The 27,888-nt window shown below is 27.6% G+C and overlaps 1 protein-coding gene across 1 annotated transcript in view; it reads right to left on the reverse strand.

Annotated features, from left to right (window-relative positions):
• Positions 1-27,888, reverse strand: part of LOC135927736 (probable cytochrome P450 CYP44) — a 113,531-nt gene that overhangs the window by 41,280 nt on the left and 44,363 nt on the right. The window contains exons 2-5 of the mRNA XM_065463892.1: positions 15,813-16,044; positions 4,270-4,463; positions 3,050-3,254; positions 1,993-2,176 (exon numbers count right to left, since the gene is read on the reverse strand). Of these exons, the coding sequence (XP_065319964.1) occupies positions 1,993-2,176; positions 3,050-3,254; positions 4,270-4,463; positions 15,813-16,044 (815 nt within the window). The remainder of the gene's footprint in view (positions 1-1,992; positions 2,177-3,049; positions 3,255-4,269; positions 4,464-15,812; positions 16,045-27,888) is intronic.

The following is a 27,888-nucleotide window of genomic DNA, read 5'->3' on the forward strand; positions in this document are numbered from 1 at the left end:
TTTTCAAATTCGACAAATTTCTCACGATTGCTTTTGTGATTAACATAGCATCCTAACCATAAGGATGTGTCCTAGGTAGGCTTAATTTAGATACTTAATTGCTTTTTATTATAGGCTAAAAAGTATTTGAACGAGGGCACCCTATTTTGCCTTATCTTAAATATATGGTGGCATTGTTATTTTTCATATGTATTCCCGTTTTTTTATTTTTTTCGTTTTTATTGGGTTTTATGTTTTTGTTGGTTTTTTTTCTTTTTTTAAAAAAAAAATTTTCCTTTGCTTTTCTGACAATTTAACCGACCCTAGAACATGGCCTAAAGGTTTTATTTGTTGATTGTAATAAATAAGTTTGTAAAGAATGAATTCTTTATTTTAATTTTAAAATATTCTCTTCTTAAATTCTAGTAGGTTAAGGTTTATGTTAGAATAAAGTGAATATTTTTTTAAAATTAATCCCTTATAATATTAATCTTAATCTTACTGCAAACAATGTAGTAAGGGAATTAATTTAAGACCCCATGATTGATCATGGATATTTTATTTAAATTATATAATACAAATTTAATATATTTAGTATGAAAAATAAATGATTAATAAACAAAGTTATAAAAAAAGACAATTTATCTCGAAAATAATTAGTAACAATCCCGATCCTCTATTATGGGTAATCCAATTCCTAATTAAAATATGCTTACTGATTATTTCAATAAAATAAAATTTTGATAAAATAATTATAATATTCCATTTTTAAATTGAAAATATCACTAAAAAAAATACAAAAATATGAAATAAAATTATTTACTTAATATTTTATTTTCAATGTAATGGCAGGAAAGAAACAAATATGATTTATTTTAAATAAAATTTAATTTAAATAATAAGTTAACATTATAAGAATAGTATAAAACAAACATATTAAACTATTACTTTTTATTTAAGATATTATAAAATAAAAATTTTAAATATAACTGGTTTACATTTATGGTTACATGTCCAAAAATCACAGATACAATATAACTCGTAGTTAAAGTTCCTCTATATTAACAACACAACTATTTTTCCACCAAGTGGTGTTTAACATTTTAGTCTATATTATTCTTTGATTATATTATTATTGTTAAATTTCTAGTTTCTAAAACTTTATTTGTAACTATTTTAAAAAAGTAACTTTGGCCTATAACAATTTACCATTTATAAACGCGTCTTTAACAATTTTAATTACATTTTTTGAATAAACTAAAATTTCAACATAAATTTTTTTTTGTAATTCTATTTCGCCAATTTTAACAAAAAGCAAAATCATAATAAAAGGTATAAATTTTATTTAATACAAACTTGTTCTTCATATAATATTTTTTTAGGAAATTTTGTATTCACTAAGCTTTTTCATTTTGTCTTAAGTTTAAAATTTTATCAGATAAATTGGGTTAACCACAATTTGAACATCATTAGAGTTCCTCGTGGGTGGAAGTCACTAACTAACTGATCTAAAAGATCATCACTCGATATTTTCAAAATTTTTGAGTTAGAAGTGGATAATAACTTATTTATTCCTAATATATACATATATAAAAATAAAAACTAGATTAAATGATGTTAATAACTTTTTCCTATATTTTATTTTAAACTATGATGATTTTCTCATTTTAAAAATTCAAAATTTTTGAGTTAGAAGTGGATAATACTTATTTATTCCCAATATATATAAAAATAAAAACTAGATTAAAAAATATTAATTTTTCCCAAAATTATTGTCAAAATTAATCAATAACTTTTTCCTATATTTTATTTTAAACTTTAATGTTGACTTTCTCATTTTAAACATTTGCGCAAGTGGAGCACTTCAGTTCTAGGCCGACGATATTATCTTATTTTTGCTTTAAAATCTTAAAATAAGCTGAACTCTATTCAATTTTTGGTATATACACATATTTTTCTATAGTTTATATTTTTAAATTTTAACTCAAAAACCTGGTTTTATTTTACGTTTACCGTTTGGATTCCTGATATCATCAGTTCTGTCACTGTTGTTAAAAGGTCATCCAAATGCAAATTCTTTTCTCTGGCTAATTTTAAGACAAAGCTTTCAGGTGTGGCATTAATATGATTAGAAGTTTGACTATTTAAAGGATCTTTGTATTTCCGCAAAGTTTTTAGGGTATATCTCTTACAAATCCTGTCATATTTTGAGAATATTTATATATTTTAATTATAGCATATTTTAATATAAAATAAATAAATCCATCTAAAAAGAAAACAAAATCAATTATATTTTTAAATATAAACACCTCAGGATAATATGACGGACAAGGAATCTCTCGGTATATATCAATTCACCTTTTAAACTAACTATCGTGGTCTGAAATATCCAGCCCGACCCGCTACCTGGTCTATCTAGGATTTTTTGGGCTGGTGGCCAAAAAATTAATGGGTCTAGTGGAGAAAAATAGTGACATCCAGCCCGCTTAGTAGAGATTAGAGAATATAAAACAATTATTTAAAGCCCAATTCTGTTAAAATAATATTTTTTATTGGCTTATAATTATAATGAATGACAAATTATTATTCGGTTTCTTATTTTTATTAATCTCAAAGCAAGGTCAAATTATTATTGGTAGAAATATGATATATTTGTAATGTATTAGACTTATTGATGAATTCTGATATCTGATAGTATAGTGTTTTTAATTTAACCACTCCTGAATATTACAAATAGGCCTTATATTTTAAAAAACCGCACGGATTTTAAAAACTGGGCTAGGCAACTTTAGTGAAAAATGAAACCGGTCTGGGTAAAAAATTGAAACAGGCTAGGGCCAGGTTCGGTAAATTCTCACCTAACCGGGATAGGCCTATTTTGTCATTTGCAGACCACCTTTACCTATATGTTACATCTCTACTTTCGAAACAAATTTTTGATTATAAGTTGTTATTTTATAGCATGCTATTTTTTCTAAAAGAGTTTTCTCTTTCTTGGAAAAATGGAAATGGTAACTATATAATAAATTAAGCGACGAATAATAAACAAATTTATGATAATTTTATATACTCAAAAATTCTCTCATGACTGTTGATGAAAGCGATCCATGAAGGAGTGGGGAATATTTTCCACCAAGGAACACCTATCATTAACTTGTATTGAGACTCAAAGATGGTACAAGTATCGCTAATCAATTGATCCATTTCTGTACTATTGTTGTTATTCGACAATTCAAGGCATCCCAATCTTTGGCCCAATAATGCCGATACTATAGCTGGTAATTAATTGGAAAAAAGAAAATAAAATATAAATACAGTTAGAAGCAAATCTTTCTAATAAAGTGATAAAATAAGAAGGCGGTCACTCTGAAAATGATTACATTCCCTCAGCGTCTACATGACAGGATTTTTAGAGGATGAACCCCCCCCCCCTTCAAAAACCTTTACCTACCTTTCTAAAAATATCCCACCGCCTTTGGCGGCCATGTTTCCCCATTATTATTTCCACCTTTTTAATTATAATGATAATCTTTTCAGAGAATTTATAAAGGATAACTTAAATTAATCTATCTCTACTACCAACTATCTACATTTTGTAAATATAAAGGATTTATTTTTTAGATAATAAATTCAATTAAAACCTACATTATTTACAATTAATTCATTATTATAGCATTATGAGCTTGCTGAAATATCTAAACCTTTTAAATTACATTTAAAACGATAGCAGAAAGTTTTATTTGGAAAACAATGTGTATGATTGTTTGCAATATATAGATTTGGTCCATGAATTTTATTATAATAGTTCTATAATAAATGCATTAATTTTTACAGCAATAAATTTTGTCCTATTATCTCAAAATTTAATAGATAAGCCCCATTAAAGCCGCCTACCTCCCTACCTCCATCAAAAAAATAGGATGCAAACTGTTCCTACCCCTCCCGCTCACGTAGACGCTGCATTCCCTTAGTTTTATTTTTCTTCCAATGCACACCTCGTTTGGAGGTTCATATATTTATTTTTTAACCTAGTATCTCCTCTTGATTATTATAAGGTTCTAACTCTAATATTTAGTTGAAATATAACTAGGGTTTTATAACATTCCAAAAAATCTGATTAATTTGAAGTATGCTTTTCTTTTTATGTAATAAACAAAGTTCCTATAATGTTAATTTTATTTAAACGGTACTTCTCTAAAATTAATCGTAGTGTTATTAGAACCTTATAATAATTTTGCCTCATTAAATTAAAATAATATCCAATGGATGTTAAGTAATAATCTTACTTACATTCCAGTGACCATCTTTGCAGGTAAACTATAAAATCTTTAATTTCCGAATTTTGATTTGATTTGGTGTGACGAATTAATTTTATTAAATCATCGGCAGTTTTCTCTTGCATCTCTATGAATGGAGATGCGGCGTTCACGTTCATCATTCTCTTTTGGATAGTTTTCCTCAAATATTGCCACTCTTCTCCTTGTCTTTTCATATTAAATATATAATATTTTTTCATTTGCTGATTTTTATTCAGTTCTGAGGTCCTAAAATTTGGGGGCACACTATTATTCTAAAAAAATACGTAGGGGCACCCTAAAATAGGCAAAAAAAATTTTTCGCGAATAGTGTTGTTCAAAGGATTTAGGTGGATTTTTCAAAATGGCTTGATTAAGATTTTAGCTAAAATATTATTATATAAACATCGAGATTTAGAAAATAGATGTCCAGACATTTCTGCCTGCCATGTACAAAATCCTTAGGCTTACATAATGTTAATTTAGTTATAATCATAATCAGGCAGTTTTTAAAAACAACCCGAATCTAGCATTTTAACGACACTATTCACCAGAATTTAAGGCGAAAATATTTTTTATAATTTTATAATAGTTTATATAAACAATTATATTTCATAAAATAACTATTAGAAAGTTATCTAAAAATTGAAATATATAATGCCAGTTGTGTGTTGCTTAAAAAATGACGAAATTTTTTAAAATACATTTCATAATTATATAATAATTAAAATATAATCCACAAATAGTAGTAGATTAAAAATAATGTTGAAAACATTGTTCATTGTTTTAATAATATAATATATATAAAATAATGAATGATTGAATAAAAGAATGAATGACCACAATATTTGCCATAATCTTTTTTAATATTTTCAATAACCTTAATCGAAGGTTTCCTTGAACCAATTTCCAAGATTAGGTATCGCGTGCAGACTATGACTTGTCCGCCACTTTATACTGTATATAGAAATACCACTGGCTGAGAGGAGGCCTATTAACTTTAATCCTCACTAAACAGAAAATATATATTTCATAAAACTTGCAAGTATATCCTCATATGTAATTTGTCTTCGGCTCTTTAACTTTTTCTAAATATTTCATATCAGATAAGATAGCTAAATAGATGAAACGGCATAATATAGAATTATCGGCTATTTACTATTGTCCATTAGGCAGTAATAAATTGATTTCCATTGATGGCAGAGTGTCGTGTTTTCTTTCAATATTACTAATCCTATTTAATTATTTCATAAGCCATTCTCAAATGTTCTCCTTTAGATATAAAATAAACATTCATTTAGAAATTATAAAAGAGTAGGACCTACCGGTCAGGCCCTTAAACTATCGTAGAACTCGAATCCCTAGCTTTGATTTTTCAGCTTTAGGAAAACTGCATGTTTGTTTCTAACTTAAATACAAATTTGATAATTCAAATATGGGCGGGATCTGTATTCATATCTTTCTAATCGGGTAGACTGATCATTAAATTTTAAACTGTTGTTAGATTAGGTTAAATTTTTGAAATGCGTCACAATTATTCCAAAAACTGCGAAGATACCCATCGTATATCACCTTCCAATCTTCTACACCGAGTGCTCAATTTAGGTGATATTTATTCAAAGTCTTTTAATTTTTTGTTAGATTGCCTCTATAAATATTTTGTCAATAAAGACTTAAAGTAATTAACACTGGTAACACTTTTTTATACCTTGGATACTGCTAAACATACCCGCTGATTTGAGCAATTTCAGGATATAATCGTTGGACATAGTGTTCAAAAGTGTGGTATCACATCATCTTTGTTCTCAGGCATGAAACTGGCGCTATCGCTAACTACAGAAATCCAATTTTTATCTGCAACTTTTCAAATTTAATTAGTACTTCTACTAATTAAAGCAAATTAATTTTTATTAAAATTAATAATATGACCCCAATTTTATGTAAATAACTAAAACTGGTTTATTTGACCAGGTGCTCTTTTCATTGATTCTTGCTCTGCTTACTAAACTAATTTGTATATTATTTTATCTTTATTTGACACGGTTAGTCAAAATTAATATAATGTCTATCTATTAGATACGCTGTTTTAAGAACCATTTAAAATAGGGAAGGGTTAGTTTTTGGAATTAAAAATATACAATTACAATATTACACACTTTGTTTATAAATATTTTATATTTATTTTATAATAAAAAATATTAATATTATACTGAAATACCATTAAAACCTATTTTTTTGGAAAAGAAAGGTTATATTTTTGACATACTGTGAGGAAAATGCCCCCCCCCCCTCCGAATATAGCCCTTGGGGAGACTGGGTATCTTATGAACAAGAGGTTCTTGCAAGCCATAGAGTTTTCTTCTAAGGACTAAACTCTAATAGTTAATATTTTAACCAAATATGTATAACTACTTTATATTATTTTAATATCGAATCACATATAAAATTTTTACAAACAATATAAGATTTATCCCCTCAAAGGTAATATTTGCAATTTAGCAAAAATAAAAAATAATAAAGGTTTTAAATATCCAATAATTATCTTATAAAAAAGATTACCCTATTCTATATAAAATTATTCTTTATTTGAACAAAAAATATTTTAACTACTATAAAATTATTTAAAAGGTAACGGGAGTCTGAGGCTACTTTTCAGAGGTTCATATGAACTTTTTGAGTATTATTTTTAAAATTTATTTTGCTTATTGAAATTTGAATATGGTTAGAAATTATATTAAAAAAAGAAACAACTAGCAAATAATGAAATCATTAATATATTTAATGAAAATTCATCTTTGATAGCCGTTAAGAAAACAAACTTAGGTTATGCAACAGGAAATATATGTAAAGCAAGATTAATAATACAGCAAGATTTTAAATTGTCTATATCAATACAAATATTTAAGAAAGAGCAAGAAAATATATTATTCAATTACCTAATAAATGCATATAAAATATGGGCCCTTTTCATACGTAAATGCTCTTTTTGAGTATGGATTCTTTTGCAATTTTAATCAATTCTTTATTTGTTAAATTGTGAATAAATTTCACCAATTTTTTAATAATTATTTTCAATTATGGCTTCTTTTTATCAATAAAGTAGTTGCAATAATATATATTTCTATTTTATATATAAAAAAATCAATATTTATCAACTTAAAAGCGCCTCATAAAAAATAATCTTTTCCATGGTGTGCTCATCCTCTTTTTAATTTTTTTTTTAGGAACTGTTATAAAAGTATAATTTTTTTAAATTTTTTTAGCTATAGCATAAATGTAAATAAGTGGAATAAAATGAGATATTATTTATTTAATATTATCAACTAGTTTTAATTTTATTGATGTTTAACTTATAAGGCTGCATGCTCCCCAGTCTCCCCTTACTTTTATTCTGGAATTAAATAACTAAAATGTTTCCTCATTTAGTAAATTTGTAAGTCTTTACAGCGATTTAATTTAATTTATTTTTTTTTCATCAATCCACCAGCTGTCCCTGATTGAATTTTATGACCAACGTGCTAGATAAGATAAGATAAGATAAGATAAGTTTTGTTTTGGAAATTGGTGATTTCTTTTCAAATTAAATATTTCTATATTATCAACAGGGAACTAATGATTATTTCTTTATTAAGGCGTGAGTTTCAACATTTATTTTAATTCAAAAAGGAACAGTTAATTCAAAATATTTTTGATAGATTTGAAATTCTTGGATTGACAATATTTTTTTAAATTTTTTAAGCTTATAAAGAGTATAGGATTTTAAATTATAAATCCAAAATTTCTTAATGATAAAATAAAAATAGATTATTTTAAAAAATGAAAAAATTATTATGAAGATAATCATCTTGAAAAACATTTTGAAAAAACTTAAAAATGCCTAAATTTCATAAAGACAATTTTTAAAAATGGCATTAGATATAATTTAAAAGTTAAATGGGAATTCATACAGACCTAAGGTAAAAATTAAATTAATGATGGTTAAGCAAACCGTATTATTTTTTATTACATGTTGCCCCCATATAAAAACCTATTGAATAATGATTCTCCTTTAAGGCCGACTGGATAACCTAAACTTTTCGTTGATGATTGTTGTCTCAAAGCACAAGTATCAATTTTTATTCTATATTTTTGATATGTTTTAGCATGATGTGGGTTATAAATGATGTGAGTTATAAATTTTATTAACAAGGTTAAAACAAATTAATCCAGCTGAATAACCAAGATCCAGATTACCACGTACTGTAAAAGTACCCAGGTTACTTTGTATTCACCTTCTCTTTCAGATGTAATTTTCAAATATTATTTTTGCAATCTTTTAATATATATAAGATGGAATTAGACATATCTACATTTACTCAAAATTTCTGTAAGACCTTAATCTTAACATAACTTTAATACATATATGATAAAAATGAGGACTAAGTTCCTTCTTAAATCCTTTAAGTCCTAATTTCTAATATAATCAATTTAAGTATAGACTCTAATTTCAAATATAATCAATTTTAATATAGGCTTAAATCCTTTAAGACCTAAATTTCTAATATAATCAAATTTAGTATAGAATGTATTTTTAGACTAAATTCTAAGTTATACACTATTTTACTTTTCTGTTTCAATCTCCCCTTCTCTTATGTTAAATATATCCTCCATTTTAAATTATTATTTGTATCTTTAAAAAAAAATTTTTGCATAAGATGTAAAATTAGAATTCCATTTTATTTTTCTGTTATTATTTATTTATCTATTACATTACTCAATATTTTGGTAAGATCTTAATCTTAACATAACTTGTAAAATGAGGTCTAATACAATTAATTTTAGCATAGAATATATTTTTAGGACTAATTTAACTAAGTTATTCACCATCTTACTTTTCTGTTTAATCTCCTCTTCCCTTATGTAAATTTTGGAACTAAGTTCACTAAGTTATCCACCATTCTATTTTGTGTTTTAATCTCCCCTTCTCTTAGATTAATTTAAAACTAAGTTTACTAAGTTATTTTTATTTACTGTTTCTATCTCACCTTCTCTTATATTAAATATATCCTCCATTTTAGATTCCATTTTAAATTTTACTTTTCTGTTTAATCTCCCTTCCTCTTATGTTAATTTTAGTACTAAGTTAACTAAGTTATCCTTCATTTTATTTTTTGGGTTTTAATCTACCCTTCTCTTATAGTAATTTAAAACTAAGTTTACTAAACTATCCACCATTTTATTTTATTTTTAAATCTCCCCCTCTCCTATAATAAATATATCCTCCATTTTAGATTCCATTTTAAATTATTATTTATATCCTTTTTAAAATTATTAAATTTAGCATTCAGAACTCCATCTTATTTTTTTATTTATTCATGTATTATTTGTCGGGTTCCTTTTATTATTATTTATTTTTTTTGTTTGTTTTCTTTTCCTTTTATTATTATTTATTTTTTTTGTTTGTTTTCTTTTCCTTTTATTTCCAAAATGATCATAACTTTGGAATATTATAAATAAATGGTAATTTATAATTTTGTACTTTAATTTATAATTTTTAGAAATTTTGAATATTATAAATAAACAACATGTAAATTACTAAACTATTATGATCTCCATGTTTTTTTATTTTAATTATTTTATTTACTTTTCTGTAATAAATTAGATATCGAAACGGAAACAACTAGAGTAGGTCTACATAATTGTTTTCTTTTTCACCCATTTATATTATATTTAAGAATTTTTCTGCCATACTTAAAACTTAAAATAAATTTTAATTTATATTGCAATACTTTTATATTTATCGTAATTTACCCAATCACTCGGATCCTAGTAAATACTCCGGATTAAAGGTTAATATTTCGCTTATTTATTTTCTCTCCATAAGTTTTTTTGTCGCTTTTACCTCCTTTGATCCTCCCAAATTTATTTTATAAAAGATTTAATTTTCTTAAGATATATAGTTTTTCTAACTGTATTTAGTCCTACACGAAACTCTTTATCTCAAAATATGAACGAAATAGAATATTTAATAATGGGGCACTAGTCTTTCTCCGGCTTCGTCTAGTTTTATTTAAAAAAAAAAAACAACAATAATATTATGGAAAATGATGATCGCAAATACAGTTATTAAAATTTATTTTCTTAGTATTTAACTACAAACTCTTATTTAAAATTCAAACTAAACAATGTAAAATAGTCAATACTACCCTTCCATACAAAACCTACCAAATCGGAAATGAGCCTTATTTGCTCTTCTATTTCCCATGAGCGAATAAATATAGTTTTGACACACACGGTTTATTTTTCGCTCTAGATAATCATAAGCTGTTACTAAATTATATACTCCTATCTCCAGTCTTTAACACATTTGTGAAAATATAGTTATTCTTTTTCCTGTTATCTCTATATAACAAAATCTGGGATAGTGGCAAAACACCTGTAGAATGGAATAAGTCCTATTTATGCAATTTTCCAAAATAAATGACCCAAGAGAGTTTAAAGATTATCGTGCGGTAGCCCTTACATCTACAGTATCTATGATTTACATGGTCCTTCTAAAAAACAGGATCATGTCTTCAATTCCAGACTTACTACCCAAATACATCTGCGCTTATAGGCCAAATAAAAATATTCTAGAGCCAATTCTAGCATTAAAAATAACAATACAAAAAAGCTACAAATATAAAATCCCTGCCTTCTTCACTTTTATAGATTTTAGTAGAGCATTCGATACTGTGAATCACGAGGCCCTATGGAGGACACTCTTGGAAAGTGGGATCGAAGCCAATATTATCTACATTCTGAGAAATCATTAATCTAAACTATCTGCCTGCTTTAAAGTCAACAATAAAATATCCCCCACCTTCAGAATTAAAAAAGGTGTGAAACAAGGCTGTATTTTATCACCGTTACTGTTTAATATTATAATCAGTAAAATTATAAAAGAGGTCCTAGGATGCCCAAATCTAATAGAAATAAGCTCAAACACAACAATACGTTTAGAAAACAAAATAATATCTTATGCCGATGACATAGTCACATATCGACTAGCTTCGAAGAAACGAAAGATATGCTATATTTATTAGGAACCCTTAGCCTAAGAATGGGATTAAAAATAAATTTCAAAAAAACTTGTATTCTTTCTTCTCCAAACGCAACTCAAAATCTAAATTTCACAATCGATGGAAATGAAATCAAAATAGTTGACAAAATAAAATATCTGGCGTCATGTTTGACAACATAGGAGGTTATAAAGAAGAGCTGAAAATAAGAATACAAAAAGCAAGAGGAGCCTTTTATAAATACATGAAAATATGGAAAACAAAAGAAATATCTGTACACACCAGACTAAGAATTTTTAATTACACAGTTATTCCAATATTGCTATATGGAGGAGATCTATGGGAATTAAACAAAAAGGAGAACAGAAAATTACAATCATTCATAAATAACTGCCTCCGAATCATTAACGGAATCTTCTACCCGAGAGTAATATCCAACAATAATCTATGGAAGGTATCAAAATACACCCCAATAAACATTACCTTAAAAAAATGGCTCATTCAATTCCTCGCCCACATCATAAGGAACTCAGAACATAATCTAGTTCATGATGCAATTAAATGGCTATACACTTATAAAAAAAAGAATACACTAAATATAAATCCCTATGGTACTATAAAGCAATAAAAGATGTTATGGAACTTAACTTAAACATGAAGCAATTCATCAAACTAAATAATTGCAAAAACTCAAAAAACTTTTCCGTATTAAGAATAGATATCTGAAATAAATAATTTCTTAATATTTCTAAACCACTGTGTTGCTACTAGATCAGGACAAACTAAAACTCAATTGGTATGTACTTTATATTTTAAATGTTGTTTGAAACATTATATGCCTGAACAAAATTTTTCTAAACTTAAAATCAGCCACAACCCACCCTTAAAGTAATTAACTTACGCAGCAGTTCTTGGGCATAGGCTCTTTATCTCTGCCCCTCTTTCTCTTGGAGCCTATGGACGCCTAAGTGCGTACAAGTACGTGCGGCTTGCCCACAAACGTGTAGAGGGCTCCTCACATTTTTTTTACTTTCGTACCCAAATTAATTTCGTTTTTCCAATTAGATGGAAGTGAGGAATACCTAGCGTAGCTCTGTTGTTTACTCAACGGTTAGAAGGCATATGCGCTATATTTCACGTATCACGTAAGTTTTGTTTTGTATATCAAGAATCTTTCAATATAAAGTAACCTTTAAACATAATCATACATAACAATAATATGAACCATGGTGATATGTCCCACATGCTTTAAGAATGTTTCCTTAACAAAAGGAAATAAAATTATTTATCATGGTAAACGAGCCAACAGATGCCCTTCATCAGGTACTTTCTTTAACAACAATGAACCTGTTATGCCACCTTCTTCTTATTCTGCTCTTATTAATAGTATAATTTGGATCCAATACCTACAACTTCAAGTTCCAACAATACCTTCAACACAGAAACAATCCCTTTAACTATATCTTCATGCCCAGATAATTACATTAATTCAACCTTTATTGCTGAGGCACATGAATGGCTAGAAGAATTTATGAAAGAAAGTCCCCCCCCCCCACAATAGCTCGTATACCAATTTTCATAATTTTTTTTAGCTATTTTAACCACCTTAAATAAAAATATTAAAAGCTTAGATAATTGGATTAAATTATTATCATTTATATATTTAAATCCACATCTTCCAACATCAAAATCAAACTTAACACAAAGCATCAAAAAAACATTAAATTCAAATGATAATAGTTATTTTGATATTCCCAAACTACCTCCACATTCTTTCAATAAGCTTTTGACAGATAAAAAAAGGCCAAGCTTATTGAAAATAAAATAAACATATGCAATGTAAATTCAGCTATCAACATAGCCTGTTCATGTGATACTTTGGCCCCCATTAATGATATAACTCTCATGGCAATCTAAACATCCTCAAGATTTTTCATAATCATCCTTCCACTATCTAATAATCCCATTCCACTAACTGAGATGGAAATATTGGAAGCAATAAAACATTCAAAAAAGATTCTTCAGGAGGCATCGATGGCTTTCGAGCCATTTATCTCCAAGATATAATTAACCAACTATACCCCTATATCAAAACATACTTACACAATTCACCATATTGCTTAATCATATCTTTCATAATAATATACCTAATCTCATTCAACCCATCATTTTTGGAGCCCTCTTAATATCCTTAAATAAAACCAATAGGGACATCAGGCCTATTGCAATAGGGTCACTCTTCCGGCAAATCATTTCCAAAATAATTTGCTTCTGTATAAAATCTAACCTATCCAATCTACTACAACCAAACCAGCTTGGTTTTAATGTTCCTGGAGGATGTGAGGCTGCATCCCACTCGACACGTTTCATCCTCCATAATACACATGATCAATGCATTTTCAAAATCGACCTACACAATGCCTTCAACTCACTTAGAAGGGAACATTTTATACCTTTCTTTTGTGAAACTTTCCCAGATTATACAACATATATCGCTGCATGTTACAACCTACCTTTTTAAAATTTAATGATTCTATTATTCTCTCTAAACAGGGCATCCAACAAGGAGACCCTTTAGGTCCGGCATTATTCTGCCAAGGCATCCAATTGATTATAAAAGAGATCTCTTCCAATTGTGATCTTAAATTAAATGTATGGTACCTGGACGATGGCACACTAGCAGGCCCTTATAACGAAATCATAAAAATTCCATCAATTATAAATCACTCAGCTCCTATTACAGGACTTTCACTAAACCCTCATAAGTGTGAATTTTATTCCCCCTCTGAATCGGACTGCACACCCGAAAATTTTATTTTAGTGGACAAAGCCATCTTTACCCATTTATATTCACCCATAGGAGGGGAAAATGCTATATTTCATTTTAGAGATGAATTCCTTGCTAAATTTAATAGAATGTAAAATATTTTAAAATATTTATCTGTTCATCAGGTTTATATTTACTGAGAAATTTTCTATTTATTCCAAAATTTCTCCATGACTTTCGTTCATCTACAATTTTCACATCCCCTGAGGTATTATTGGACCTCAAAGTCCACTTAAAAAATACTCTCGAATCCATATTAAATATCAAATTTTCATCATCCTCCTGGATGCAGGCCGCTCTTCCACCAAAGCTAGGCGGTATAGGCATACAATCCCCCATATCCCTAAGCATTTCAGCTTTTCTAACCTCAGTGGCTAAATTTCGACACACACTGAGAGACTTGAATATCGACCCACTTCGAACGGCAGCACTAGAGCTCTGGAGCAAAAATGCTCCAAATCGCTCATATCCAGATTCACTAAAGCAAAGAGACTGGAACTTTCCATTGATACAGCATTGCGTTGATTACTTACACTTCAAAGTTGTTTAAAGAAAATCTCCATCGCTCTTTCTCCACCAAAACCCTAACCCAAGTATACATAATGCTAATAATATGACCCCTCTACCAGATCCAATAATTCCAACATCACCCATATGCCATCTAAAATATGAATGGTTAGAAACTGTACCTAGTTCTAATCTAGGCTTGTTATTAACCAACGAGAACTCAGAATAGCCATAGGTCTTCGCTTAGGATGTGAAATCGTAGCACCTACATCACGCGTCCTATGTGAAACCCACATCGATAGTCTTGGACACCACCCCCTTAACTGTCGTTTCTTAAAAGGTAGATTACCCAGACACCATGCAATCAATTCAATCATCAACAGAACCTTGAGATCCTCAAAAATTCCCTCCACCCTGGAACCAACGGTCTCAGCCTCGACAATCAAACCAGATGGTATGACGCTTGTCCCTTGGAACCAAGGTCTACCTCTCGCCTGGGATTATACTTGCGTGGATCGTTTTGCCAGATCTTTTTCTTCCAACTCTATCACGAAAGCCGAAAACACAAAAACAAACAAATATAGCAACCTTAATAATGTTTTGTTTGTTCCAGTAGTCTCAGATACCTGTGGATCATTTGGACCCCAAGCCCTAAAATTATTCAAAACAATAGGTCAAAGGTTACGCTTAATCACAGATGACCCAAAAGAAGGCTTCTACCTTCGACAGAGAATATCAACTGAAATCTGCCGGTCTAATTGCATATCCATACATGGGTCTATAAGCCCCGTTGATCATACCTAATTAAATGTTTAATTATTATTTTATTTAATATAGTTTTTATATAAATTTAATTTTACAAATAGTTTGCATGTTATTTTAAATATATATAATTTTTAAAAAATAAAAGAAATGAGATTATTAACGATTAAAAAAAATATATATAAAATAATCCATTTTCAACCCAAACATTATTAAAATTAATAAAGTTAGAGAAATATTAGATTTAAAATAAGAACCTTTATCTCCAAAAAAGCAGATTTAACTCTCGATTCTGAGTTAGGAAACAAAGAAAAAATATTTAAAAAGCTGTCATCTATAAAATAAATTTATGAATTCTTTATCAAACTTATATTATAATTCAAAATTAATGTATGTGCTTACAACTGTCCAAGTCCCAAGCTGTAATTATTTTTCCTCCTGTGATCTACTATTGCTTGAAAGGAAGGCCGAAATGGGCAAGTTCCTTCTTGCCTGAATACTTTTTCGACGTCGTTGGGGTCAAATAAAAGCAGACAATCTACCGAAAATAATCCGTTCTTTTCTTTGACTAATGGCCCGTACTTATTGTACTTTTCGATATTGGCAATGTGCAATCTGTTTTCATCCCATGGGCCTTAAGAAAAGATTCAAAATATTTTTTAAATCGTCGTTTTAACCCGTTAATTACCTAAATATGGTAAATTCCGAATTTCCCTCAAAAATACATTAATTATATATCAAAAATTCGAAAGAGAAATTTCTATGATTTTTTAATGTTCGAAAAATTAAACATTGGGAAATATAAGATATCATTTTTTGTAAAATAACCTTATTTTCTAACACTATTTTTTGGCAAAATGCATTGATAATAGCTGACTAAGTTACAGGTTTGCTGTCAATCCAATGACCCAAATTTTATTAGTGAAAATTAAAGATCTATTCAAGGCAGGGTTGGCAAATCGGTCAATTTGACCGGTCAACAATAGGAGTGTTTGACCTGGTCATATACTGTCAAATACTCTAAAAAAATCTGGAAAAAAAATTAAAAATATGTTTGAAAAAATAAAAATCGATATAAATACATGGGATCACAATGCTACTTATTTATTGAGTCCACGATATCAAAGGGAGTATTTTACTGTTGAGGATTTAATGATGTATGTGATATAATAAAAGAATTTGGCATTTTACAAGGTGGTGATTATCAAAATATTTCACATAAATTTCAGAAGTAAAAAAGGCATTTTTAATAACAAATAATATGGAATAACTTCCACAAGAAACAATCAAATTCCCACCTCAAGCTAGTGGAATAAAGATAGCCCACCATGCACGCTAAGATAAGTGGAATTTTACCAACAATTCCTAATATTTCTTCTTCTGAAAGAAATTAGTCGATTTGGGTTATATTCTTAATAAAATAGAAATCGACTAAAGATCTCGACAATAGGAAAATTGATTAAAAATATTAAATAAAATGATAATTTGAATATGATTACGCCACAGAGAGCGAAAGTTATTGAATGATAATGAATTTAAAAAAATACTCTTAAAGTTAATATTGTCTTAAAAAATATTTATTTAATTTTTCACATTACCCTGATTCAAGGGCTTTTTTTAATTCCAATTGTAGATATATTTAATATTAATAGATGAATTTTGATACAACTTTTTTACTTTTTTTTATTATATTAAATAAATTTTAATTTAATCTTATTTTATATTAAATTTATAAATATATTTTCTAGAGATAATTTTTACTTTGGACATAAATATGGTATTAATAATAATCTTATATATTACAGGGTTTCCCATCCAAAAAAGGAAAAGTCCCAATCAAAAAAGGAAAAGGTTCAATCAAAAAAGAAAAAGTGTCAAACAAAAAAGGAAAAAGTTCAATCAAAAAAGGAAAAGGTCCAATCAAAAAAGGAAAAATATCAATCAAAAAAGGAAAAGTCCCAAAGGTTAAGGTAAAAGTCCAATCAAAAAAGGAAAAGTGTCAAACAAAAAAGGAAAAGGTCCAATCAAAAAAGGAAAAATGTCAATCGAAAAAGGAAAATTCCCAAAAGAAAAGGAAAAGGGTCAATCAAAAAAGGAAAATTCCCATTCAAAAAAGGAAAATCGTAATTTTTTTTAAAAAAATATATAAACTTTTCAATTTCTCTTAAATTTATTTATTTTTGTCATTCCTTCTTATTTTATTTCTAACTTTTTGCGATTTCTTTATTTTATTTGTATCTTTTCTCACTATATCTTTTCTCAATTTTTTTTCTTCTCATTTTTGTGGTTTGACTGAAAGTCTTCATTCTTGGTCTGGATGGGTATGACTTGGTCTGAGGGTTGGGGGGGGGCAAAAAATCCCAAAATGTAGAAAGGGAGAAATTATTAATGATTAATATAAATTTTTGTTTCGTACTATATTAAATATATATCGTAATTGTAATTAAATAATTTCATATGTAAAAAAATTATAATAAAAAAGTTGTCTGCCAAAAATTTAGTGAAAATTAAATATACTTAAAAGAATTATCAAAAATGAGAAGAAAAAAATTGAGAAAAAATATAGTGAGAAAAGATATAAATAAAATAAAGAAATCGCAAAAAGTTAGAAATAAAATAAGAAGGAATGACAAAAATAAATAAATTTAAGAAAAATTGAAAAGTTTATATATTTTTTTAAAAAAATTACTATTTTCCTTTTTTGAATGGGAATTTTCCTTTTTTGAATGGGAATTTTCCTTTTTTGATTTTCCCTTTTCCTTTTCTTTTGGGAATTTTCCTTTTTTCGATTGACACTTTTCCTTTTTTGATTGAACTTTTCCTTTTTGTTTGACACTTTTCCATTTTTGATTGGACTTTTTCCTTAACCTTTAGGACTTTTCCTTTTTTGATTGACAATTTTCCTTTTTTGATCGGACCTTTTCCTTTTTTGATTGAACTTTTACCTTAACCTTTGGGACTTTTCCTTTTTTGATTGAACCTTTTCCTTTTTTGATTGGGACTTTTCCTTTTTTTGGATGGGAAACCCTGTAAAAGCTAATTTTTATATGGTTTGACTGAAAGTCTTCATTCTTGGTCTTGATGGATATGACTTGGTCTGGAGGGTGGAAGTGGAAGGCCACCCTCTATTAACCCCCTTCCCCAAACCAAGTCATACCCACCCAGACCAAGAATGAAGACTTTCAGTTAAACGATATTAAAATTAGCTTTTATTTGTTACTATATCAAAAAAAATTATTTTTACACCCCCCCCCCCCCAGACCAAGTCATACCCATCCAGACCAAGAATGAAGACTTTCAGTCAAACCATATTAAAATTAGCGTTTATTTGATACCCATATCGATATTTTGTGTTGATAAAAATATTCCTGACCTCCCAGACCTAGACTCGCCCATTAAGAGTAAAAGATTGAACTCCAGTTAAATAGATCTTTTGATTAGCTATCGATCGATACCCTATATTAGACATATCTTATTTCATAAGGCCAAAAAAACATCATTGAAAATTAATGAATAACGATAAAATTAAAAAACGAAACGCGCTGAAAACTCTTTTAAAAATAAGATTCTTCTATATCATGGTTCAAACGTGATAATGCCGTTTAGTTCTTTATCCTTTAAAAAATTGAAATTTTAAAGGGATCCCTTTAAATCCCGTGTAGATCGTTGATAGTTATGATCCCTTCAAAAATTAAGACATATGTATGATGAAAAAAAACGTAAAGTATTGTTAAAAAAATGGACCTAAATTTATAAATTATTTTTAAAAATACAAAAGAATTATCAAAAACGAGAAGAAAAAAATATAGTAAGAAAAATAAATTGCGAAAAGATACAAATAAAGTAAAGAAATCGCAAAAAGTTAGAAATAAAATAAGAAGGAGAATTTTCCTTTTTTGATTGACACTTTTCTTTCCTTTTGGGAATTTTCCTTTTCGATTGACACTTTTCCTTTTTTTGATTGAACCTTTTCCTTTTTTGTTTGACACTTTTCCTTTTTTTATCGGACATTTTCCTTTCTTTTTGGGAATTTTCCTTTTTTGATTGACACTTTTCCTTTTTTGTTTGAACCTTTTCCCTATTTGATTGAACCTTTACATTTTATGATTGACTCTTTTCCTTTTTTGATCGGACCTTTCCTTTTATGATTGAATCTTTTCCTTTTTTGATTGGGACTTTTCCTTTTTTGAATGGGAAACCCTGTATATTCTGTGAATAAAATTTATATAAATATTTAAATTTCCAATATCAAAATTTGATATCAAATCGTTCATTGTGTGTCAAAATTAAATCCAAGTGGAATGAAAACATCTATTTATAATGATCCTCAATTGATTCCACTTTAAAATTGAACGATTTTTATAGGTAAAGTCGAGGCTTGTGAATCTCAAAACCATATAATTTCGCTATCACCTCAACAATCACATAAATCTCGAAATATTCCTGTTCGATATCATCTATTGGTCTTCTAAGTTGTAATATAATAATATTAGTGATTCTCATGACTTCAATCAAATCCATTTTTTTAAAAAATATTGAATAAAATTGTTGTTTAATAAATAATTTATTAATACATTCCAATGAAAGAAATTGACAATTTATCATCTTTAGATGAAATATGTGTTTCAGGTAATTCTAATATTTCTCCAAGGGCCTACAAAATTTTCTATACTAGATCCAAAAAATGTTGTAACAGTTTGATGTTTAAGGCTCAGGCTTTTTGCAGTTTCTTTTTTCCTATAGCACAAGAAGTCTCCGAATTAATTATATTCAGCAAATTCTGTCTATTTGGATAACTGGACATTTAATACACTCTAGAAATTTTCTAATCATAGTTATTAGTAGAGATAAATTAAATAGAATTTTTATTGGTTAATAAAATTTTCTTATATCCATCAGTGTTAAAGGTTAAAAAAAGTATGAAAATAAACTTTAAATGTTTGTGAGATAAAATATTAATATACAAGAAATAAATATTTAAATTAATTTTAACTTTATGCTTATTTAGAATATATTCAATTTTAAATAGAATACTTTGCAATTAACAATTCACGAAACCTTTATAATTTTTCAAAAATTTTGTTACGGGGGGGGGGATATTCCCCTCTCCCGCTGGCGCGCCTGCCTTAACCAATCCATTTTATTTTATCACATTTTCCAAATATGCCACAAGCCTATATAATTATTTTCTTTATGCTACCGCTACTAAATTATAAAAATATGAAAACTACAGCCAGAGAACTAAGTCTCATATTTTAAATAAGATAAAAGTTGATATTTATAAAGATTATTATAAGTAAAAACAATGTATATTTTCTAAATTTAATTTTTCTATTATAATTGCTTTAGTGCTTTTATATGCTTGGTTCTATCTTGAATCTTGATATCCATCTTAGAAATTATTTTGCTAATAAAATTTTTATTTATACTATCTACCAAACGGATCAAAATAGTAAACCAAAATGTATATAGTTAGCATTAAGCATTTTATCTTTTAACAATTTGAAAAGTTTCCCAATCCTTATGCTTACGACTGCGTCTTAATTTGAGACTCAGATTCATATTAAAATAAAAAATAACACGATCCAAAATGTCATGGGAATATATATTACTTCTATATTTATTAAATAAACAGAAAAGAACAAATAAAAGATCGTAGAATCATAAGATTTAAAAATTAAATGGGGAAAAAACCTTAATTCATTTAGATGTAATTGATGTTTGAATCACAATTTGAAATCCAAAGAGACTAAGCCTATGGCGTGACCTTATAGTTTTAGTTCTTTTATAACTTGTTCTGTTCTTATGTTCATTGATTAATAAAAATGATTGATGAATTTGCATGGATTAATCAGGCATATATATTGGCGCATCCAGGTTTTGGCTTCTATAATTTATGTTCTGGCATGTTGCCAATCTCGGCAATCTTTTATTAATTTGCTAATAATATGTTTATTTACCAAATGGGTTGAAGCTCTTACTACACTAAATATGCACTAATAATTGATATAGATAGTATTGTTAACGAGCTCAATTTGAGCTGATTTTAAAAACGGCTAACTCAAAACTTTAAGCATAAGGATATTGCCTAAGAGATTTTGCTAATAGCTACCAAAACCTTTGTTCCATCTTTGAGTTATAGACCTAATATTTTTCTGGATAAAATATTTAGTTAGCCGTTTTTAAAAATTGGTTCTAATCGGTTTAATAGTTTTACAGTTAATGTTTTCATTCAGTGCTTCTATAATTTTTATTCAGGCATAATGCCAATCTTTGCAATTTTTTCTTATTTTGTCAATAATGGCGTTTATTTATTATACAGGTTAAGCTCTAAAATGTACAAAATATGAACTAATTATTGGTATAAGTTTCGCAGTTAATGATTGCCAAGGTTTTGCTGACTTCACAAGGCTTGTTATCATAGTTTATATTTGACTTATAATTCTGTTACTTTTATTGAGGTTGACAAAATTGATTAAAGAATTATTGAGTAAGACACATATTAATGCATTCTAGATAATAAGATATTCTCTGTTTTTCTGCTTCTTTTTATTCTATCAATTATTTTTTCCCATTTAACCTGTATACCAAACAGATTAACGCAATAAAATGTTCTTAAGTACTAATTATGATAAGGTACAAGTTTCAGAATGAGCGTTTCCAAAATTGGTTTATTTAGTGACGTCATAGTTATTATTTTCAATATAACTTTCTTTTTTGTAGTTGGTAAAACTGATTAAGGAGATAATAAGTAGGGGAGGAGAGTGTTATATCGGGATAGGTATTTCCTTATCAAATGATTTAGAAACTAATATACCTTGATATCTGAAAATTAAACCATAAATGTATGATTAGAGATGCTTTAATGGTTTTTAAAATGTTCATCAGAAATATGCTCATGTAAAGTTTTAAATGCATAATTTAATTTTAACACTCAAATTTTTTTTACTATTAATAATTTTATAAAACTTACTCAGTATCTCAATTTTGAATGATAAAGTGATGTCATTTTATCATGTATATAAATATTAAAAATAAGTAATTTAGTATTATCAAATTAAATCTTAATTAAATGTGGAGACCTGGGACAGTTTTGGCGGGGTGTATATTACCCATTTTTAAGCATAATCTTTATATTAAAAATATTTCATGAGAACACCCAAAGCCGCGAGTTTTTCTAGGATTCAAATGGCAATATGAAGATTGACTTGTTTTTTTATAAATTATATAACATTAAGTGACAATTTCCTCCGGGTGACATATATAATATGAATGAACTTGATAAATTTAACATATCTGGATTTTTTTCATAACACCTAAATTTTCATTTTTTTAAATTTTATGTAAAATTAAACGATTTTTTCCATAAATATTAATTAATACCGCAATAAATCAAAGTAGTGATTCCTCCTCCCCAATAAATCAAATCGATTCACCATCATCAATTCAACATTTCAACTCAGGCTATGTATGACTCGAGGCTATTAGCTCCAACTAGTGTTGTTAAATGGCTCGTTTTGAGCCGATTTTTCAAAACGGCTAACTCAAGATTTTAGCCAGAAAAATTATGCCTAAGCCTCGAGATTTCGCTAATATATGTCTAGACCTTTGTTCCTTCTATGAGCAAAATTTTCAGGCTTGAGTAATATTTTTCTGGATGTAATATTGAATTAGCCGTTTTTAAAAATCGGCTCAAAACGAGCCGTTTAACAACACTAGCTCCAACTAGTGTTGCGTAATCGGCTAATTTTAGCCGACTATAAAACTGCTTAGCCGAGATTTTAGGTGAATAAATCGGCTAAGCCTAATTAGGCTATGTGGATCAGAATCATCAATATCCAAGATATTACCTGTCTCATAAATTGACTGCAGACATTCACTATCATCAGCCTGAATTTTACATTCCAAATCAGCTACTCGATATCTGAGGGCTGAAATAATTTCTCTAATTTTTTTAATGAGAATATCAATTTTGGTAACTTTTTTATGCCATCAACTATAACCAAATTCTGAAGTCCAAGCCCTAAGCATAAACGATGCTCATAATCCCCTAATCTGCGCTTCATTTGACATTGGCCTCAGCATCATTACCATTTGTATTATTTTGGCTTTTAAATGGAACTCCTCTTCAATACTATCAATCTCAGATAATATTGTTTCCCCAGTATGCTTTTGAGTCACATTTCTAGTTGCTAGGGTAAAATATTTTAAATCAAAATTTTCATCTAAATGATGGACTAAATGTTATATAATTTCGATGCATGAAATGATCGGTCCATATATCAAAAGTGATAGAACAAAATTTTGGTCCAGAATCAATCAAATTTTAAACATGCGCCTTTATAGATAAATAAACATCGTCTAGTGCACCCCGATTAATGGTTTTCTATTTGGCAATTCTGACGATATCATTATCGTTGTTTTTAAAGTTTTTTAAATTTTTTTGACATAAATGGACTAAAATAAGTATTGCTAACATGTTAAAATAAAATTTTAGTGAAGATATACCATTGATAAGTGACAATTGCCATAATCTTTGTTTTTAACGTTTTTTAAATTTTTTTGACATAAATGGACTAAAATAAGTATTGCTAACATTAAAATTTTAATGAAGATATACCATTGATAAGTGACAATTGTCATAATCGTTGTTTTTAAATTTTTTTGACGTAAATGGGCTAAAATAATTGCTAACATGTTTAAATAAAATTTTAGTGAAGATGTACCATAGATAAGTGACACTTGTCATAATCGTTGTTTTTAAAGTTTTTAAAATTTTTTTGACGTAAATGGGCTAAAATAAGTATTGCTAACATATTAAAATAAAACTTCAGTGAAGATGTACTCTAGATACAGGGTTTCCCATTCAAAAATGGAGAAGTCCCAATCAAGAAAGGAAAATCGAAGTTTTTTTAAATTTTTCTTAAACTTTTTTGTTTTTGTTATTCCTTCTTAATTTATTTCTAAATTTTTGCGATTTCTTTACGTTTTTTTCTTACTTTATCTTTTCTCAATTTATTTCTAATTTTTGCGATTTTTTTTACTTTAATTTTTCCTACTATATCTTCTCTCAATTTATTTTTCTTCTCATTTTGATAATTCTTTCATATTTTTAAAAATAATTTAAAAATTTAGGTCCATTTTTTTAACAATTCTTTACATTTTTTTTTCAACATACATACAATATTCTTTTTATGATTTTTTCATTGTAATCTTTTTCCATACATTTCTAACCTTTTCAATCTTGTCATTTTTAATCTTTATTTTTTGAGCATTTCTCAATTTTTTTCTTCTCATTTTTGATAATTATTTTTTTAAATTATATTTAATGTTTTTGGCGGACAATATAATTACAATTGATAAATTAATCGTTTGGTTATAATGTACCTTTTTAAAATTAAATAAGTTTGAACTGTAATACCAAACTATATTTAAATTAAGAAAATATAATCATTTTTAAATTCTTATTTTTAAAACGCATTAGAAAATTATTATTATTTAATATGTTATTTTATAAATAAAGATTATATATATCAAAAAAAAATGCGTCCTTTTATTTTTTTTTAAAATTTATAAATTAGTTTTATCAAAGTCAGATATAAAATAGATGTTTTAACAAAATGGTCTAACAAAATTATATGTACTAGGATTCTGTAATGAACAAAATAATTATCAAAAATGATAAGAAAAAAATTGAGAAATGCTCAAAAAAAAAGATTAAAAATGACGAGATTGAAAAGGTTAAAAATGTATTTAAATATTACAATGAAAATATCATAAAGTAACCCATGACCGGAAGAAAAAAAAGAAAAAAGAATATTGTATGTATGATGAAAACCGGAAAAAAAAGATTATTGTATGTATGAAGAAAAAAAAACGAGAATTGTTAAAAAATGGACCTAAATTTATCAATTATTTTAAAAAATACAAAAGATGTATCAAAATGAGAAGAAAAATAAATTGAGAGAAGATATAATAAGAAAAATAAAAGTAAAGTAAAAAATAAATTGAAAAAAGATACAAGAAAAAAAACGTAAAGAAATCGCAAAAATTTAGAAATAAATTAAGAAGGAATAACAAAAATAAATAAAAGTTTAAGAAAAATTAAAAAAAAATTTAAAAAAAATATGATTTTACTTTTTTGATTGGAACTTTCCTTTTTTGAATGGGAAACCCTATATCTAGAGTAGACCTGTGCGCCGCCGGTATTTTTATTCACGCCGGAAAAGCCGCCGATTGTGATCATCGGCGCGAGCCGGATAACCGCCGATTTTTATTATGGCGGCGGCGCAGCGTGTGTAATTTTTAGAAAGCATATTAATTATATTTATATATTAAATTATTATTATTTATATTTGAATACTAACATTAATAAAATTAAAATATGAATTGTATTCTTTTGCTATATATAATAGTCTAGTGTATATCATTTACATTCATTCATACATCAGATTTTATTTCCAAAACAATTCATATTAATTATTTTTATGGATTTGCACGTTTTAAACTACCATATATACAATTATGAAATATCAACTCTCTCTACTAATCATAAATCAAGTTATGTCTGGAGGTACTTTGGTAATCTTTAAAGCTTTATTTTGAAAGTTAAAACTAAATCTAATTTATAATTTGTTTCATTCCAGCTCTAATTATTTTGATGTTTTTATCTCTTTAATATGTTTAAAATAAGTATGAAATGTAATAGGACGAAATTATGTTTTGATGTGCTGCTTAGATTTAATGCCATTTGATTCTATAAACAATAAAGGAATGACAGATTTTCTAAAGGTTTAAAATTTATATAAAATGATTATTAAAAAATAAATTGCCCAAAAAATAGAAATATAAGATAATTGACATTTTTATAAATTATATTTTTACATTTTTGTGTTATAAAAATTAGGTATATAATCCCTGAAGCCGAATTCGTGCCCTGAGCCATTTTTAGTTACGACATGAATATTCTTATTATAATTTTGTTCACATTAATCAGTAACCCAAAATTTAGCAATTTACCAGATTTTATAAAAAAACAAAAAATTGAGCAGACCCAGCAAGTCGACTTACACGAGCCAACTTCATGAGTCGACTAAGCGAGCCGACTACACGAGCCGACTAAGTGAGCCGACCAATGGGCTCATTTATTCGACTTGAGTCAAAGTAGTTTTATCGACTAGAAACTAGGCTCGAGTCGCAGCTAAGACGACTCGGCTTAGCCGTTTAACAACACTAACAACTCGAACTAGTTGTTGAAAGCAACTACAATACACAACAGTAGCTCCTATACCTCCTTAAGCCTATGAAGAAAAATATCCCCTTGAAAAGGTACACCCGCCCTTAAAAAGAAGCAGTAATATTTATAAAATCCCCCCCCCCCTCCCCATAAGTTACAAACTTAATTTTATGGTAGCCATTTTATTATTGATTAAGACTTTATTCAAATAACATTATATTAGCCTCGAGATTTGGCAAGTCAAATTTTTCTGCTATCTATGGACAAAACTTCCTAGCATACATAATATTATTTTGATTATAATCTTAATCAGACCGTTTTTCAAATTCGACCCAAATCGACCTTTTAATAATACTACCCTCAACCCTGGATCTTATGAAAATTTAAGTAGATATTATTGATTTTCTCGCGGTTATTTTTATTTTGCTTTTTAAAATATGCAATATTTTTATATAAACTCCGTTAACGTTTGGTGAACAATTGTAAGCATTTCCAAAGTCTACCAAAGTTTTCTGGTTTATTAGTGCGCATAGTAGTAGTCTTTAAAGGAAAAATTATTAGTAACAAAATTTCAGTCAATATTACGATTAAAAAGCGACTTATAGCATTTATTCTGAAAACTTTTTCAATTTTTAAGCTATGTCCTGATAGTTTTATTCTTAACAGTCATCGGTTTAGCCGTCTATATAGGTTACTCTGAACAGCTCAAAAAGAAAATAGGCTATTTAGACTTACGTAAAACACCACGCGTCTTTGTTTTATTTGTGCCCAAAAATTTATAAATGTAATATTTATTTAATATACAAACTTAAAACAAACGAAAATAGGGTTTCGTAGTTTAAAATCTGTTTAGCCTGGGTTTAAAGAATAAGTTTCAAAAATAAGAAGAACCCTGATACGGGCTTCAGTGTTTAATTATATATTATTTTTATCCGTTTGGTAGAGAGTATTTAAAAAAATTATTAGCAAAATTTAAAAAAAACTGTCAAAATTGGCATCACGTAAGAATGGAAAATATAGAATTAAATATATGGTTTTCAAATATATAGTGCCTAACTAGTACTCATTAATTCCTTAATCAATTTTGAAAACCACAAAAAAGAAATTGAGTTATGAACAAAACGAAAAAACAATGGAAGCATTAACTTTAAAGTTTATATCAATAATTAGTGCGTTATCAGTATATTTTTAACTTCAACCCGTTTGATAGATAGTTTAAATAAAATTGCATTATTGGCAAAC

The sequence above is a fragment of the Gordionus sp. m RMFG-2023 genome, chromosome 1, assembly GCF_954871325.1.
Source record: "Gordionus sp. m RMFG-2023 chromosome 1, tfGorSpeb1-WG-v2, whole genome shotgun sequence".
Taxonomy (NCBI): Eukaryota; Metazoa; Nematomorpha; class Gordioida; order Chordodea; family Parachordodidae; genus Gordionus; species Gordionus sp. m RMFG-2023.